This window comes from Buteo buteo, chromosome 12 (assembly GCF_964188355.1).
Source record: "Buteo buteo chromosome 12, bButBut1.hap1.1, whole genome shotgun sequence".
In the NCBI taxonomy this organism is placed as follows: domain Eukaryota; kingdom Metazoa; phylum Chordata; class Aves; order Accipitriformes; family Accipitridae; genus Buteo; species Buteo buteo.
Genome location: NC_134182.1, coordinates 37,801,285 through 37,818,440, shown reverse-complemented (window position 1 = coordinate 37,818,440; position 17,156 = coordinate 37,801,285). Strand labels below are relative to the sequence as shown.

Sequence of the window (17,156 nt, the reverse complement as noted above, 5' to 3'; positions counted from 1 at the left end):
CACATAATAGTTGAAATGAATTTGAATGGTCAGGCAATTCTTCCCTAGCTGGGTTTGAAACTTTCAGGCTCGTGCCACGGTTTCCTGTGTGTGTGGTGTTCTGCGGCCTCAGTGGATCTGTGCATCACGTGTTCAGACGTGGGGCTACGGCAAGGACAGTGTGTCCCACATCTCCCGTCATGGATTGTTCTTATCCTAAGGTGTTCACATACAAAAAACCAAGTAGTAAATAGTCATGTTTTCTTTAATGTAAAGATCCCAAGAGCTTACAGAAAGAAGGGATAAATCCATACTCTTGCAGCACTGAAATGAAGCCCAGCTCAATTTTGTTTGGCAAGTTGCCTCAATTTTATTTTCAAGTAGTGTCTTCCAGTAGAAAGAAAAGATCATACCAAATGCGTGATAGTTAGGTTTTTTCTCAGAATAAATTCAAGTGTCACTGCAATATTCATGTGTTGATGTTGTAGGAATGCCATGTGTGGGAAGCTGCAATGTGAAAATGTGAAAACTATGCCTGTTTTTGGAATTAAGCCTGCTATTATCCAGACTCCCATTAGAGGCACCACGTGCTGGGGTGTTGATTTCCAGCTAGGCTCTGATGTCCCGGACCCAGGAATGGTGAATGAAGGCACCAAATGTGATACTGGAAAGGTAATTAACAATTAAAAAGTGATTTCTTAAAGTAATAATTTGGGGTTTTCATGTGAATAAAATTTTCAGCTGTATTGTTTCATGAATATTTATGGCCATAAATTTTTTTGATGCCTGTAGTTAATGCAAAACTGAGCGAGTCCATTGGTTCCCCACACTGCCTAGTACTGCAGTGCACGTGCATAAAAATGTAATGAGCCTTTCATTTATAGATGAAGCAAAAGAAATTAAGTTTGTTGAGAGCCAGAATCTTTGCTCTGTCAATGACCAGGAAGAGCTAGGCACACACAAATGCCTTTAAGACAACTTTGAATTAAAATCCAACTCAACTAAAAAGCCTAGAAGCTTAGCCTCAGCAGAGGAATGTGCATTCCACATACCCTTACTGTGCACAGTTTAATTGCTATTCCTTTACATTCAGACTAGAGACAAAAGACTTCCAGTGACAGTTCAGACCCCATACTGAGAAGCCTTTTGTAGAACAGACGTGTTTCTGTAGAGTTGGGGTTTATCACATAAGAGTACGAGACTTGCTTTGTGGTCAGTGAGCAGAGCCGTGGGCTGTGGAGCGGGCAGCCAGGGGAGCGTGGCAGGGGGAAGAAGGGCTAAGCCAGTGAAATGACGTCTTGCTTCATTTGTGTGCATCTCTCTCTATTCCCCTAGATCTGCAGGCACTTCCAGTGTGTGAGTGCCTCTGTTCTGAACTACGACTGTGACGTGGAGAGGCAGTGTCACGGGCATGGGGTAAGCAGTGCAAGACCTTCTGCTCCTACTGATAGTCCACTTACAATGAACACGAAGTCCGTAAGTTGTGGTGTAAGTGGCAGTATTTCTACGTGAGGACCTCTGACGTCTTTGTTATGACAACACTAGATTTTTAGAGCCAATGAGTGTGCAAATATATAAACAAACCTTTTTTATCAAGATTCCCAGTTTGAGCCAGGTACACTGTAATTGTGCTTAATCAGTAGTGTCTATATACTAGTCTTTTTTGCACCTAGGAAGTCTTTTGCCCTTCTCTGTTTAAGGCTGTAACTAATGTGAAATAAAGTAATCGTGATGCTAGGTGGAGTGATTAAAAATGTTCTGTGGGGTTCTTGAGGATGGGTTTTGCTATTAAAAGGTGCTTTTTGGCACTGTTAGTGAGAAAAGTGCCTTTAACAGTCAGCAAAAATTGGACCGAAGTTATGCAAGTTGAGCAAGTTTTAAAATGGTGGATATTGACTTAATTTTTCTGTTTTGTTTAACTGTAAAACTCTCTATAAAATGTCTCGGGGCAAGAGAGCCTATAACAGTATCAAAAAAATCTTTGACAAAAGCTCTTAAGGTGGTATTTTTTTTGCCAGGCAAGAATAATTCCCAATTCCAGTATTACTAATGTAATTTGAAACTCTGTATCTCACAAAAAAAAAAAAAAAAAAAGAAAAAGCCATGCTCTTTAAGCCGTTGGGATAGCTAATCTTTGGAAGCTCATCCTGAACAATGCTGTGCTTGCTCAGTCATGTGAAATCTTGAGACGCCTGGCCAAGAACTGTTTAGAATTGACATGGGAGTTACCGGTTAAAGTTCTCCAGGCTGAGTGATATGGAAAGGAAAGAATAGACAGTCATGGCTACTGCATGCTGCTTTTAAATATATGGAAACTTAAGTTACTAAATATTATGATGTTTGTGGTGTTTAAATACAGGTGTGCAATAACAACAGGAACTGTCACTGTGAAGCAGGCTGGGCCCCTCCTTACTGCGACACTAAAGGCTATGGAGGAAGTCTGGACAGTGGACCGCCTTATAATGGCAAGTAGTTGAAGTGCTGGCGGTTAGCTCTTCACCAGGTTTCATCTGCAAACAATTCTAGTTCAGGTTTTGGGCTCAAGGTGTTGCACTACTCTTTTTTGGGATGTTGGGAATCTGTAAAGAAACTGGACTGGTTTAATTGCCTTCAGGTGATTTCTGCCATCTTGGACCAAAATTTTCTTGGACTTCTCTGTATCCAAGCTGGGAACTGAAGTCCCTTCCATTCTTAGCTCCAAACAAAACATGAAATTTGGCTGAGGATGTGGGTTCAAATCCATGGATGTGAATTTGCATCTTCATAAGGACATGGTGCTTCTAGCAGCAGTGGCAGAGATGAGTAGCTGCCCTGTTCTGGTATCTGCAGGTAGTTGCATGTGCACCTGCAGTGCAGTCAGAACTAACATCTGGCTGAGGTGGGTTAGGGCAATGCATGTTGACAAGTCACTATTTTATTAATGTTTATTATTTGAGTGCAGATAGCATGCTTCATTTGGTAGTAAATACAAATGTAGTCCCTGCCCCAAACAGCTTACACTATAGAAGAGGTACATGATAAAGAAATGGGGAGATACAGAGGTTTGTGACACTGTATTGTTTGCAGACTTCTGGTTTGCTTTTTTTTTTTTGTGGAGGAAAAAGATGGTTTGGGGACGGCATTTTGTGGATTTTTTTCATGTAGCTTTTCCTCCAGGAAGGGTACTAGGTCAATGTTTGATGTGGCAAGATGGCGTATCTATGTACTTTCAGGATATATGTATCTATGTTTGAATGTGAAGAGTGGGAATGTGGTGCCTGGGACAGGGGAATACAATTCATGCATGTGAGAAAGCAAACTGAAAGAGGCTGTGAAGCTTACTTTTCTCACTGACAGTTTGAAGATGAAATAGGAAGCCAAATCCAAGCTGTAATTTGGAGAAATTGCAATGCCCATGTGGAGTGTATAAAGATGGGATTGATGTAGTCCCTTCTATGAGCTGCAAGAATGATCCTGAAGACTGTTTTTCATAAGATGGTGTGGGTTTTGGGGGAAGATAGACACTATGTTGATGCAATAACAGACTGGTGAATCATGTTGGAGCATGAACAGATGCCTCAAATCATCAGACAAAAAAAAGGGAAAGGGTTTTTTTTTGTACAGCCTGCAGTGGAGAAATTTGCTGCATATAAAAGTGTAGAGATTGTTAAGAACCTGAGTTCTTTGCCTACAGCAAACAATGGTAGGAGAAGAGGAAGATTTAGGATTAGCCCAAAGGGCAGAAACTCAGTTTTCCTCTCTTTCAGTTGAGCTCGTAAGGTCTTCACAGTAATGTAGTGGAAGAAAAATTAGGTATTGATCTAGTAATTCAATATGCTGTTAGAGCCCAGGGTATCGTGGCACACACAGTTCTTTCATCTTTGACCAGACAATCCCTCTGAAAAGATAATTAGAAAAAAATATATTTGGGCATATATCTTGCAGTCTTACTAGATTCTTTAGTTTTTTCTTCTATGAAAAATGGAAAATAGTTGTAGAACCAATCCTACCAAATACTTACTGCTACAATGAGTCAAGTGGTGGTAATGCCGTGTAATACTTTTTTTCTTCTCCATCGTTTTGTCCCCATCAGACAAAGACACCTCACTGAGAGATGGCCTGCTGGTATTTTTTTTCCTGGTCCTCCCACTCCTTATAGCTGCTGCTCTGGCATTTGCAAAAAGAGACAGACTGAAGCGATCCTGTAGAAGATTAATGTCACGCTGCCATTCGTAAGTACATTCTCTTTTCACCTTCTCCTCTGCCCTTTTGAAGTAGTCCGTAGACGTTTGTTTACACAAGCCAATGCTAAAGTATGGAGACGTATTCCAGTCCCAAGATGTCAGGCAAAGGCCCCTGCATCAAATGATGCATTTAGCTTGCCCCAGGCAATGACAGAAAAGATAAATTCATCTTAAATTGAGGGAGCAGAGAACTTTCTTTTTAGCATTATGTTTTTTGTCGTGCATTGGTGATGGGTTTTATATTTTTGGGTCCCACCTTTGGTATAAAGTGGGAAAGTGAAGCTATCATAGTCCTAAACAGAAAAAGGGTTATGCTGTTCATTAGATACATGGCAAATACTATGTTCCTGACATTTGATATGTGCTAAGATAGTATAAATCCATCTAATGGGTTCAAAGCGCTTGGATTCATAGCCTGCATAGTCATTCTGTCAAGGTTATATGCTCACACAGTCCATATCAATTGGATTTCAGGTCACTTCAGTCACCACCTCCTAGAACAGAAACCGAACCGAGAGACTACCACCACAGAGGCTTTTCACACGGCATGCCTTATGCTCCCAGAGGTGTTCCCATGGTAGGAATGACCCACTTTTCATTACTTTATTTGCTATCTGTTGCTCTAAAGTAACAGGTGACGGCAGTTTATATAATTTTTGCCCTAATAAAAGCTTCAAAGTTACTTTATTATTTCATTTCTGCAAATTGGGTTTTCTCTTTGCTAGGGGGCAGAGAAGAATTATTTCCTAGGGTGTGTGGGGGGAACTCCTCAGTTTCCCACTGTTTAAGCTTTTTTATGGGCTGTGCTTGGCTTGCCAAGCAGTTTACGTGCTTTACTACCCCCCTTCCCCTTACACTGGAACCCCCTGCCCCACCTGAGGAGGGGAACAATCCTTGCCAGCTCCTTAGCCCCACTCCTTTGCAGGTCAGTTATCTCTCCGAACGCAGTAACTAGCCAAAGCACACTTGCAGAACAAATCAAACACTTGTTGTGATCAGCTTTTCTGTTTTTCCCAAAACATAGTACTTTTCAGACTGCTGTTGCTTCTTTCTACTGAGTTTCTCAGAAGGAAAGAGCAACTCTTGATGTTTTCAGGTTTGTTTGCAAGTGGTCTTAAGTGGCACTTAACTAATGAAACAAATACTTCAATTCCCTAAGTGCAATTTTGTGAATGTTCTCGTTATGTTGTCTTTGTAGGGTATGGAACCAAACACCTTTCCTGTTCCATCTTACCCAGTTAACCAGCATCCTCAGCAGGCTTACCACCAGTCTTACTACCCATCTCCGCAATACCAGGCACTGCAGCCACAGAAGCTGCCGACAAGGTTGGTTGAGTTATTGCAAATAACAACTGGCAGTTGCGCTGATGTATATAGATTGTCATTGCCTTCATCTCCGTAAGCATTAGGGTATTTCATCATGTATTATATGCCAGCAGGACTGACCTTTTATTGAAAGAAGTTTCTCCTTCATTTCACACTGTGGAACTAAAGTGCTATTACCCATAGCATTCATTTTACATACTGTCAAAGCTACATTTTGATTAACAGGTTTCAGAATGCTTTTCTGGGGCCAGATTAGTCCTGCATACAGGTGAATAAAATGCTTCTCAAAACAGACAGTTTAAAAAGAAATTACTCAAAAATCTGTCATTTCACTGAGTTGTGAACGTTATTGCCAAGTACGGGATCATTTCTCATTAACTTTGAACAGAAAGTTTTCCTTTATTTTTCATTTTACTTTTTAATTATATTTCTAAGATGTAATGCCTGTGCCATAAAAAATGCGTATCCAGAAAGCATGAGGTATCGAGAGTGAGTACTTCAAAATAGCTTGTGTTGGGGGGAAAACTCATGGGGGGGTCTTTAAACTATTTTGGGAAAAATGGGATGTAACAAACTGGAGTTCCCTGAGGACTTCAGGCGCGATGGAAAGCAGAGTCTGACCACAGCGTGTTTGAAATGAGTCTTCAGCGTGAAAGCTGAGATTGCAAGAAGCAGCTTAGCTGGCCGGGGGGAATCTCTGCAGTGGCCGCAGGCAAGAGGGAGAGGGACATGCGTACAGATGTGGTCACCTGGACTGACGATGGCTTCTCTGTCCCCTTGTAGGCCGCCGCCTCCGCAACAGAAAAGTGCACCTCAGGGACCTCCTCCGTCACAGCAAAAATGTTTACCTCAGGGACAGTATTTTCCTTCTCGACCGGCACCTTTGCCTCCCAAATAGCTTTTGGCTTCTTTGGAGCCTTCACATGAGCTGACCTGTTCACTGAGACAGAGCTGAAATTGCAGTTATCCTTCTTGCATTGAGTGGCCCATGGTAATCTTGGAAAGCCTTCCTTCTGCAGCCTGGGATAAGGCAAATGAGATACTGAAACAAGGAATGTAAAACTTTAAACTAAATACCTCTACCAAAGCTACAGGAACTGAAAAACATCTAACCCATTCTTAGATCTGAGTATTGTGGCTTTGTAAACTGCAGCAGGGCTGTCCAGCTGGAAGTGGAGCAGCCTGCAGTTAAATAATCTTTAAATACAGCACTTGGGAGTTACTTTTGGTTTCCCCATTTCTGCGATGAGCCCTGATAACAAAATTGTCTGATTTGTTGTCGTCTTTCTAAATGTACGGTGAAGAATTGAAGTAACCCATACCACTTTCAAAACAAGGAAATCTGGCCAATTAATTTAAAATTATTTTGCATGGACTGGAAAATGTTATCCATTTACACATTAATGGCACAAGTGAAATAAGGTATCAGTGTACTTTTTCAGAGGAAGATAAATATACTGTAAACATGTTTATGCATGTATATATGTCTATTGATGTGTAATAATGCACTTAAATTCTTACTTCCATGCTGACTGACACTAAGCTGTGCTATATGAGCACTAATTTTAGTGGTTTTAAATTAGTAATTGTGAGTTGCTAAATGAGAATCCTGTACTAATTTCCACTAATATGAATAGGCAATGAAAATAAAGGTACGAAAAGACACGGCCATATTTTGGTTTTAAAAAAACGGGGTGCTCTTAGGTTTTAATTTGGGTCTGAAGACTGAGTAGCAGTCCCTGCAGAACAGTGAGAAGCAAAAAAATGTCTATCTGCCTAGACCCCCTGAGCTTCTCTGAGCACTTTAAACAGGAACCTGTTGACTAATGCAACCCTTTCACCTAACCCTCAAGCCTTTTTAGTGTCAGTCAGGATGCTTACAGGCTAACTTGCATTAGATTGGACTGCCATCTGTTTTGACCACTGACTAAACTAGATTTTAAAACTGTTTCTGAAAAGCAGTGGGTAGCATTTGGTGTGCTGGCTGAGGAGAGGAGATCTGTTAATGGTGATACCGTTGTGCAGTGGGCAGAAACTGGATGCTGGCGGTCACAAACAGACATCTGTTGCACAAACCTGCTAAAAGTGAAATAAGTACTGAAAAGAGTGCTTGGCTTTTTCACTTTGTGCTAGCCACTGAGTACAAACTCAGTCTGTAAAATCCCCCATAATATTGCCAAAAACCCCCTTTTCCTCTGTATATACATATATAAAAATATATATATATAGTGTTTGCATTTGCAGTAATAAAATACTTGAACTCCTGTGGTTTCCCATAAACTTAGACTAAGATTTATAACACTATTAAAATATGTAAAATGTCACCTAGAATATCACCAGACCTATTTGTGGGGGTCTTCTATTTGTTCCAAGATAATCACGTCCTAATTCTTGTTGTATTCTGCTCAGTTTGGGCTGGCTGGCTGTAACAGTTAGCTTTACAGTGGAGGGAGGCAGGGGTCCGAGGGAGCCTCTCCGGGCAGCTCGGGACTCGAGTTCGGAGGGTGGGGACGAGAGGAGGGAATCCAGGGAATGAAGTCATCCGAGAGAGAGAGACGTACTTAATTGTATTTGAAGCTGTATGTGTGAACTAAAACTATGCTGAAAATGGTGCCTTTTAACAGATAAAAGAGTTTTTATACTTCCAGCATGCTTGTTAGCAATATTTGCAGGGTGGTGGCGTAGGGCAGTGAACACGTGGTTTTTAGAAGCGATCCTAGGGAAAGGAAATAGCTGAAATTTTACATGTGTTGAACACTGAAGATGACTACTGACTTTCTTTTTTAAAGTGTACGCTTATTCCCGTCCCCCGAGTAGGTCTGGAGAAAGCGGCGGCGATGTCCCCGTCCGACCCGCGTTTAAACCTCTGCGCTCCGCAGAACCGTCCCCGCTCTCTTGTGCGGCGACGCGCGTCGCTCCGGTACCGTCGGGCTCTGACGAAAAGGGCTGTTACCGACCCCCTTTGTAAGAAACAAACGAGCAATAAAGATGCCGGTTTTGTACAAGGCGCTTTCGTCCGCCTCTGCTTTCCGCGGCGGGGCGGGGCCGAACCGAACCGGCGCGGCGGGGCCGTTACCGGCCGGGCAGATGGGGCCGCGCCGGGCGCTGCTGCCGCTGCTGCTGCTGCTGCTACGTGAGTCCGGACCGAGCCCCCGCTCCCGGTGCCCCCCTATGCCCCTGGGGGTCGTCTCGCATGGCCGGGGGTTGGGGTCGGCAGGGCGCGGGTCTCTCTCCCCTCCAGGCTCGCAGGCGCTGGCCCAGATCACGGTCCCGCTGCGGCTGCCGGCGAACGCGACGGGGGAGGCGGCACTTCGGCAGGCACGTTGCTGCAGGGGTGCCGGGATGGGGTTGCGGAGGAGATCGTGGTCTCCAGCTGTAGAGGAGGAGGGGTACAGATGTGCTGGCAGCTGGAACGGAGGCACCACAGGCTGTGCCTGCTCCCTGGGAAAGCACCGAGCCCTTGCGCTTGCCCTAGGTGTTTGAAGACTGCCCTCGGAGCGTGCTTTCCCAAAGCCAGCGTTCCTAATTCTCACTTTCTCTGCTTTTTCCGCACACGCAAGGACGCAGTGTCCTACGTCCTCAGGATAGAGGGGAGGCCGTACACCATTCACCTGCAGCAGCAGTAAGTTGGCCGTGGCACTGCCTCTGACTGCTGCGGTGCTCTGCCCCCAGCATGGGACGCTGCGTGTCTGTGGGGTGATCCCCACTGTGGGCATTGACACTGGCACCGCTCACTGGGGCTCTTTCCAGCTGCCAGGATGGTGCCCCGCTGCAGGCTCGTCCCAAAGCGTCCAGGGAATGTGTGCGCGTGTGCCACACGCCCGAGTGCTGAGGGGTGGCAGAGGGCTGGAGGAGGGTTTGAGGGATGTTTGTGCCTGTGAGCCCCTATGCGAACGGGTTCTGAATCAACCAGTGCAATAGTGCAGGCTGCAGGACATGCAAGAAGCTCAAGAAACCAGGTAAGAGATACTGCTTTAAGTGCTTCACTTTATGCCTTTCTTTTGTAGCGTCTTTTTATCTGAAGATTTCAAGATTTACATGCCTGATGAGAAAGGTTCTTTGCGGTCTGATTTAACCCCTATCAAGGTAACCTTGAATTGCTTTGGTGGTTTTGTACCGTAAGTGTTGCAGTGTAGAGCTGCTGTCTAGTACGTGCAGTTCAACTGTTTGGGTGTTGGGTGAGGGAATTGCCTTCACGGCCACAGAAGGAGCTCCTTGTCCTCTGTTGTGATGTAGGGAGGCTGCCACTACCGGGGGTACGTCGAGGACTTCCCCAGCTCGGCAGTGACCCTCAGCACCTGCTCGGGGCTCAGGTAACGAACCACCACCTCCCCGCGCTGCCCTGCCCGATAGTGTCGGTGGGCACGGCCGGGCCTTTGCCGCGGGGGAGCCCAGGGATGCCCCAGCAGCCTCCCTGCCATGGCTGCCAGCGCCTGGTGGCAAATGGTGGGTGCCATCACCTTGGCAGGGGCTTGCTGCAGTTTGAGAATGTGAGCTATGGGATTGAGCCCCTGGGTTATTCTCCTGCGTTCGAGCACTTTGTGTATCGAGTGAGTGACGAGAGGACGGCAGGTTCCCTCTTGGCCAGCAGCCACCCCGAGAGCGGGCCAGGGAGGCTGACAGCAGAGATGTCAACCAAAGCACGTGGAGGTGACGAAGTGAGTGTGTGCCTGTTCTCTCAGGGGTGCTGATGTCCCCGTCACGTGGGGAGGGGTCCGATCCCGCAGGAAGCTTTGGCCGGAGTCATCTGGATGGACAGAGATGGGGGAGGTTTAGGAGTGCCTGTGCTTGCCTTGGGGTGTCATGTGGATCGTTACTGATCTAGTACCTACGAAAGGCATCGCCAAGGTAGAACAGCTTCTGAAAAAAGTCAGAAATGGCTAAGTTGGAATGGCTTCTTACGTTATGCTAATTTGGAGACAGCATCAAAGCATTGCTTTTGAATGGACACTTGAGTAGTGTAGCAAACCTTAGGAATAAGGTGACTATAGAATGTAGAAATAAATAGCATTGGAGACCATTTTCTTTTTCAGCCACTATCAGCTGCAGCACGATCTCCCAAATACTTGAAAGTGTACGTAGTTTTGGACAAGGCTTTGGTAAGTCTGTGCCAGTCGTTTTCTCCTTGTGTTTGCCTGAGTTCTACGAGCATAGAAATGGTGCCATTTCACAGCTGTTATATGTATTTATTTTCTCTTCTGAAAAGTTATGTGTATTGTAGGTTCTGTAGGAAAGAAAGAATGAAAATTTGTAGCTCACATTTACATGACTGGATGTTGGCAATCATTTCAGCGTTTCAACATCATTCTATTTCATCGTCGTTAAATGCCTTGTCTGCTCTTATGTCCTCTTGGGTTATTTTTCAGTACAACTATATGGGTTCAGATACAAATGCTGCAACACGGAAGATAATCCAGGTCTTCAATTTAGTCAACAATGTAAGTTTTAAAGTCTGGTTTGTATTGTAGTAAGATGATGGGGGAGTTGATGTTAGTAATGGCCACCTACTGCTGCTTTTGGTCACAGCTTGCTTTTTGGCCACAGCTGCTTTTGGTTTTAGGAGGAGGCTACGTAAAAAATTCCAGGTCTTGGCTCGCGATGTTCTGGCTGTGATGGCAGGAGCTTCTAGCTTCTCAGCAGCCTGGTCCAGACTTGGTCAGAGGTGGGCGAGGGGTTTACTCCCAGTGGGCTAATACAAAGGTTTGGCTTAGCAATTGTGAAAATATGCTTTTTCAAAGCTGTAATGGCTCTAGCGGTATGGTCTGTGCTAGAGTTATGGTTAGCTGCTTGGGGCAAGTCTTGAACCCTGACAAGCTGGTATCAAGGGAAGTGCTGTTCAGCAGAATGGAGTAGGAATTCGCAGGACCTGGCCACTGTCCCCCATTTCACAGAAACCGGGAGTAAGCTGTCTGGTATTTATAGCCTGTAAAGTGTTTCCTGGGGAGTTTTTCTCCAGATATGTCAATCTGCTACAAATTAGCATCCTTCCATATGTGGTGGCAATGTCTCATGCAGATGTACAAAAACGCAGGCAGTTTGCCTTCAGGCAGCTGACGTCCAACGTTTTGAGGCTTCCTAGATTGTTCCCCTCTCCGTGCTGCAGATCTTGTCTCACTGATCAGCCGTACAATTAATCTGTTTCCACTCAGGTGCTTATAAGCAACTTCTAATGGTGTTCGTCACTCCACTGGTTATTAGGCTTTGATCTCGTGCCTCTGGGCGTATCTTTCTGTTTTTTAGGTTTGTTCATTCTATTTGTCATACAGATGTCATTCAGTGACTGACAATAGCAATTGGCTTTTCCTGCGTGATTTTTTGTGTATAGAGCTGTAATTCTGCTCAGAAGGAAAGGTATGTGAGCAGGCGTTTCCTCTGTTATGCTTTCAGATGTTTAATCCTCTTAATGTTACCATTGTGCTGTCCTCCCTGGAGCTGTGGACAGAGGAGAATAAAATATCGACAGCAGGGGAAGCAGATGACCTTCTACAGCGATTTTTACAGTGGAAACAGTCACATCTCACTCTGGGATCGTATGACATAGCTTATCTATTACTGTAAGATAAAGGTTTCCTTACTTGTTAAAGGTTACATGGTAGAAATCAGTTAAACCAATGTAGGTTGAACTACAAAGATTCCCATGAAAAATGCTTTTTTTAAAAGAAACATATTTCTTACGTATTTCCTAATTCCTTAATATTCTGAAAGTATTTCTTTCAGGACGTACCTTCTAGCCAGCCTTTGGTGATGTAGCGTATGCAGTTGTGCCGCCTGTCCCTGCAGCCCGTGGCTGAGGAGAGGCTCCACTGCTGCCCTGGCAATGGGACGGCTGCAGCCCCGGTCCCTGCCTGGCACTTGGCACCGGCACCAGCTGGCACACAGGCCCTGCCAGCGGCTCCTCTGGGCCAGCAAGGGCACCGGGGGACAGTGGGGCAGCCCGTGGGGACCGAGGGGGCCTCAGGCTGTGCAAACCCGGGATCCCCCACTTACCCACAGTGAGCGGGGTGTCCCAGGCCGGGTGGCCGGTGTACGTGCGTGTGTTTCAGGTACAGGGACCAAGCAGCGTTCGTGGGTGCAACGGATCTGGGAAAGGCATGTCAGAGAGATGCTGCTGGCGCAGTGGCCATGGTACTGTGTTGCCTGTTCCCCCACTAGCACGCATGTCCGTGAAGCCGGAGCTCGCCTGGGACGGATGGGTGGGAGCATCTGGGGCTGGAGCTGGGGTCTGCTGGGGTCTCCGCAGGGAAGGCACCTCCACGGCAGCCCTGCTCTCTCCTCCCTCTAGTACCAAGGGGCCGTGACTCTGGAGTCCTTCTCCGTCCTCCTGGCGCAGCTGCTGGGACGCAGCCTGGGCATAAGCTACGACGACTCCCGAGACTGCCGCTGCCCCGGGCGCGTCTGCCTCATGAGCCCGGAGGCACTGTGAGTTGGTGGGGTCCTGTCCCTGCCCGTGGCGTTGCCCGTGCCCTGCGGGGGCTGCGGGGGCTGGGGCAGCTGAGGTGGGTGGGCAGGATGCACTGGGGGAGATGGGGAGCCAGTGCCCATCTGGCTCGTGCAGCCGCGTGTCACCCACCACCTGGCCAAGTGGTTGCAGTTGTGTGCTGGGGATGATCGCGGGTTGTCCTCTCATCAGGGGTGTCCTTGACGAATGTCATTCTGTTGCAAAAATGACAACAAATCGGAAATACCTGCTTTTATTCCTTCAGGCAGGAAAAAAAGAATAATTAAATTAGTGATTGAGTGCTTAAATTGAGAAAGGAGACCTTTTCTTTCCAAAAGCAAGGTATTTCTGAATGTTTCTCAGCCTGTGCTAATAATGCATTGTAAAATGAGGTTTGGCAAGTGAACTGAAAGACACCCAGGGGACCATTGCGCCTTGTTCCAGTATGTGAGCAAGTCCTGGAATTGCACAGAGATTTTGAGAGAGTGAATGGCAGTAGATGTGTTAACACAAATAAGTATGGATAATTGCTTTATTTTAGACATGTCAGCGGGGCAAAAGCCTTTAGCAGCTGCAGCATCGGGGACTTTGAAACCTTCCTGAAGCACAATGGGGGCACATGCCTTTTCAATAGACCGCGCTTGACTGGACTGTCCTACCGGAGAGTGGCTGTCTGTGGCAACGGCATCGTGGAGCGCGGCGAGCAGTGTGACTGCGGGGCGGCAGAGGTGGGTGCTGCAGGAATTATGGCTAAATATGTAAATTTATACTGTTCGTATGTTTAGAGTAATGAACCCTCGAGACTAGCGGCAGAGCTGAAGCAGAGGCTGGCCCAAGAAGGATTATGTTGGGTTTTAGATTGTCTCTATGATGGCGTCGATCTGACAGCAGCCTTGCCCAATTTTTTATGCTGGATATTGCCCACGTGTAGCTTTTGGGGGAGAAGAAGGAAGAGAAGAATCTCTGACAGTAAAAACCTCTAGAGGAACAAAGAAATAGAATAACGTGGTTTTACAATGTGTCCCCAGGCATGTTTGGAGGATAAATGCTGTACTAAAATGTGTCGGTTTAAGCCAGGAGTGAAATGTTCCTCTGGATTATGTTGTAATGAATGTCAGGTAAGGCATGTTTTTATCATTATCTCAAGATCATTATTTATTTTTGGAGAAATAGTATGTTCCCATGCTGAAGGATGGAGACAAACTTACAATCGTAGTGCTTCCTGGGGAAGGGCTTTCCAGCTCAGCTCCCTGAAACCCCCGGGGGGAATATTACTGGGGGAAGAGCATCCTGGAGAGCATAAGGTGCATGTGGTGACCCAAGTGCCTCAGAGATGGTCCCAAGGGATCGGGGATATGTCTCCGGACAGCGTCAGGAGGGGCTGCGCCAGTGGGGGGAAGGATGGAGAGAAGAGTCCTTTCTGCCTCCTCTGCCAGTTCAAGCAGAAAAACTCGCCGTGCCGCCCCGCCGCCGATGCGCAGTGCGACCTGGCCGAGTTCTGCAACGGGTCCTCCGCATCCTGCCCCCCCGACCTGTACGTGCAGGACGGGCACAGCTGTGAGCACGGCACCGGCTACTGCTACAAGGGACGCTGCCAGTCTCCGGACCTGCAGTGCCGGCGGCTCTACGGGAGAGGTAGCAGAGGCTGCTCTGGTTGCACTGGTAGTGCTGGTACTGCCCGGGTGCTGGAGGTGGCCACAGGAGTAACAATGCTCAGTTTGTGTCTTTGCTCTTTAATGCACCGATCTCAGGTCGGTCTCATTGTGTCTTTTTGGCCTCGTTTCGGTGGAAATGAGGGTTTGTGGTTGGTTGGTAACTCGTTTCTGATACTTCCCTCATGAGCCCGAACCCAATTTCAAGTACCTGTTGAAGCAGGAGGGGTTGTAGGGACTGCACTTGCATGTATCTAATGGGAGTGATGAGGCACAGCGCTCTGTGGAAGACTTGTACCTTGTGTCGCAGCTTCTCCTTGTGCATGCAGTTAGCGGGCAGGAGGGAGAGCAGAGTCTGTGGTGCCTAGGAAGGGTAGGTGCAGTACCTGAACAGAGGGCATAGGGGTGGAGTGGGGCACCCGAGGAGGGAAGGACACAGCTTTAGGAAAACATTTCAAGCTGAGTTTTGATTCTGGTAAATATGCACTTCAGTAGCATGTAGTTCTTCCGATTCTTCAGAGATAACGATGAAAACAACAACAAAAAAAGCAAATTATTATCTGTGAGCGAACTTAATCAGAGAGCTAACCTACTGTTTGCTAATCCTGTGTTTCTGGGGTTCAGAACTGCTGAGGGTTTGGCAGTTCAGGGACAGGTATTACATTTTCTCTAATTAGTGAAGAGCATCTAAGTTCTGCTATGAACAGGATGAAAAATTAAGAAGTTATTATATACCATAGTATGTCCCTTTGTGTTCCTTTAAATGATAATAAATATTATTGCTAAACTTGTAGGTTCAAAAAATGCTCCTGTGGCTTGTTACGAGGAGCTCAATAGTCAGCGGGACAGATTTGGACACTGTGGGTTCCAGCCCAGACAAGGCTATAAGTCCTGTGCTTGGAGGTATGCTCTAGGGAAAGGGTGCTTGCTCTGCTAAAAATGCATATTTAATTGGGACTTTACAGTCAAGGAACGTATCAAGACTCCAGTTGATAGTAAGATTTGTGAAGCAATAAATAGACAGTTACATGTGAGTTCTCCTTGTTAGTAGTATGGTGTCTCTCCTTATGTCTCAGATCGTCTCCTGGACTTCCCAGTCCTGCTTATTTTTTCTTATCATGCAGTGCTCCAGGTTTGTGTTCTGCTGTTCAAATGTTTCTAGTGTTTCATCAGGGAGCATACACACATATATGTGTGCGTGATACACATCCTATGCAAATTGATTTTATAGGAATCTCAGATGTGGAAAGTTAATCTGCACATACCCGTACAGCACTCCATTTCCATCAGAAGCTGCTGCTGTTCTTTACGTCCAAGTGCGCGAGCATTTATGTATATCTTTGGATTATTTGAATGCACCAGCAAGGCTGGATCCTCTTCTGGTTCCGCCAGGTACAAAGTGTGGTTCTGGAAAGGTGAGAAAACATTTTATAGTCATCTAAAATGCCAGATATAAATTGTAAATATTAACAAGGTTTTAGAAATACGTGCTCCTTTGCAACATAAGCGTACTCGATATTTACAAATGCTGTAAAAATAGGCAAACATTACATTAAAGGTCTGGCATGGTGTGAGCATTAGACATAACCCAACCCCAAGACAGTAACGAGCTTTTTAAAAGCAGCATTGTTGTTTTTTTAGAAGTAGTATGTTTTCACTCCCTTTTGACACATCAGACTGATGGGCTAAGCGCTGCAATGGCAAAACGATGCTGAGCCAGAACTGCTTGTGGCTTTTCCTAGGTGTGTATAAACAACACTTGTCACCCACATTCGGTCCTGGGATATGACTGTGACAGCAAAGTGAAGTGCCACGGCCACGGCGTAAGTGATTCCACGCAGCACGCATGGTGCTGCGGAGGGCAGGTGGCTTTGTCATACAGATTTGCTGGGGCTTCTATGGGAACTGATCAAAGACCCGTTTTAGGCTGATACTCAACAAAACTGCGACCTTGTCAGCTAATACACAGAGTAAAACCATTTAAATTATTGAGGGCAGCGGAGCTAGTGTAGATAAAAAATGTTGCGTGGTGGTGTGTGGAGCGCTGCTGGGCTCTCCAGACCACTGCCTGGCTCTGCAGTGCTGGTGGCTGGGGCGAGCCGCTCCTCTTTTCTGCTCATCAGAGAGAAGTGCCCGTGGGTTTTGCAGGAGGGTGATGTTTTACGCTTGTCCGACGTCTCAAGGCTCTTAGAGCCCGCACTTTATGGTGCGTTCCTCGTCTGATGCGCTTCCTAAATTGCCAGAGTGCTGCTAAGCGCGCGTAGCCTTGTCCCAACCCGACCAGCGGCAGCGAGACTGATGCAGGTCTGGGCAGGAGCGTCCGTTGCGTTGAATTCATCGCCAACTTTTACCACCCGGCCCTGGGCTTTTCAGGTGTGCAATAATAAGAGACATTGCCACTGCCACCCTGGCTGGAAGCCCCCCGACTGCCTGCGGAAGGGATCCGGGCCGGGGGGAAGCGTCGACAGCGGCCTCCAGCTGATGGACCACGGTCAGTACCCGCAGCGGAGGTGGGGACGGGTGCTGGGCTGGGGTCCC

At 46.5% G+C, this 17,156-nt stretch overlaps 2 protein-coding genes across 9 annotated transcripts in view; both read left to right on the top strand.

Annotated features, from left to right (window-relative positions):
- LOC142038214 (disintegrin and metalloproteinase domain-containing protein 9-like) overlaps positions 1 to 8,535 on the top strand; it is a 30,653-nt gene extending 22,118 nt beyond the window's left edge. Inside the window, exons 16-22 of the mRNA XM_075043418.1 lie at positions 468 to 651; positions 1,315 to 1,395; positions 2,339 to 2,444; positions 4,052 to 4,190; positions 4,677 to 4,779; positions 5,401 to 5,528; positions 6,312 to 8,535. Of these exons, the coding sequence (XP_074899519.1) occupies positions 468 to 651; positions 1,315 to 1,395; positions 2,339 to 2,444; positions 4,052 to 4,190; positions 4,677 to 4,779; positions 5,401 to 5,528; positions 6,312 to 6,426 (856 nt within the window). The 3' untranslated portion in view covers positions 6,427 to 8,535. The remainder of the gene's footprint in view (positions 1 to 467; positions 652 to 1,314; positions 1,396 to 2,338; positions 2,445 to 4,051; positions 4,191 to 4,676; positions 4,780 to 5,400; positions 5,529 to 6,311) is intronic.
- A 1,699-nt stretch (positions 8,536 to 10,234) lies between these two features.
- LOC142038217 (disintegrin and metalloproteinase domain-containing protein 2-like) lies at positions 10,235 to 17,109 on the top strand. 8 transcript variants are annotated; one of them, XM_075043422.1, is made up of 14 exons: positions 10,235 to 10,376; positions 10,562 to 10,627; positions 10,895 to 10,966; positions 11,916 to 12,082; positions 12,572 to 12,653; positions 12,811 to 12,947; positions 13,508 to 13,694; positions 13,995 to 14,084; positions 14,403 to 14,601; positions 15,413 to 15,521; positions 15,850 to 16,033; positions 16,361 to 16,441; positions 16,742 to 16,824; positions 16,992 to 17,105. In XM_075043422.1, exons 1-13 carry the CDS (start codon positions 10,332 to 10,334, stop codon positions 16,772 to 16,774), a joined length of 1,452 nt encoding a protein of 483 aa, XP_074899523.1. In that variant the 5' UTR covers positions 10,235 to 10,331; the 3' UTR covers positions 16,775 to 16,824; positions 16,992 to 17,105. The 8 variants fall into 8 exon arrangements, with proteins under 8 accessions (XP_074899523.1, XP_074899528.1, XP_074899525.1 ...); XM_075043427.1 differs by lacking the exons at positions 14,403 to 14,601; positions 16,742 to 16,824 and adding an exon at positions 15,695 to 15,750 and having other exon boundaries at positions 16,992 to 17,109; XM_075043424.1 differs by lacking the exons at positions 15,413 to 15,521; positions 16,742 to 16,824 and adding an exon at positions 15,695 to 15,750 and having other exon boundaries at positions 16,992 to 17,109.
- The last annotated feature ends 47 nt before the right edge of the window (positions 17,110 to 17,156 follow it).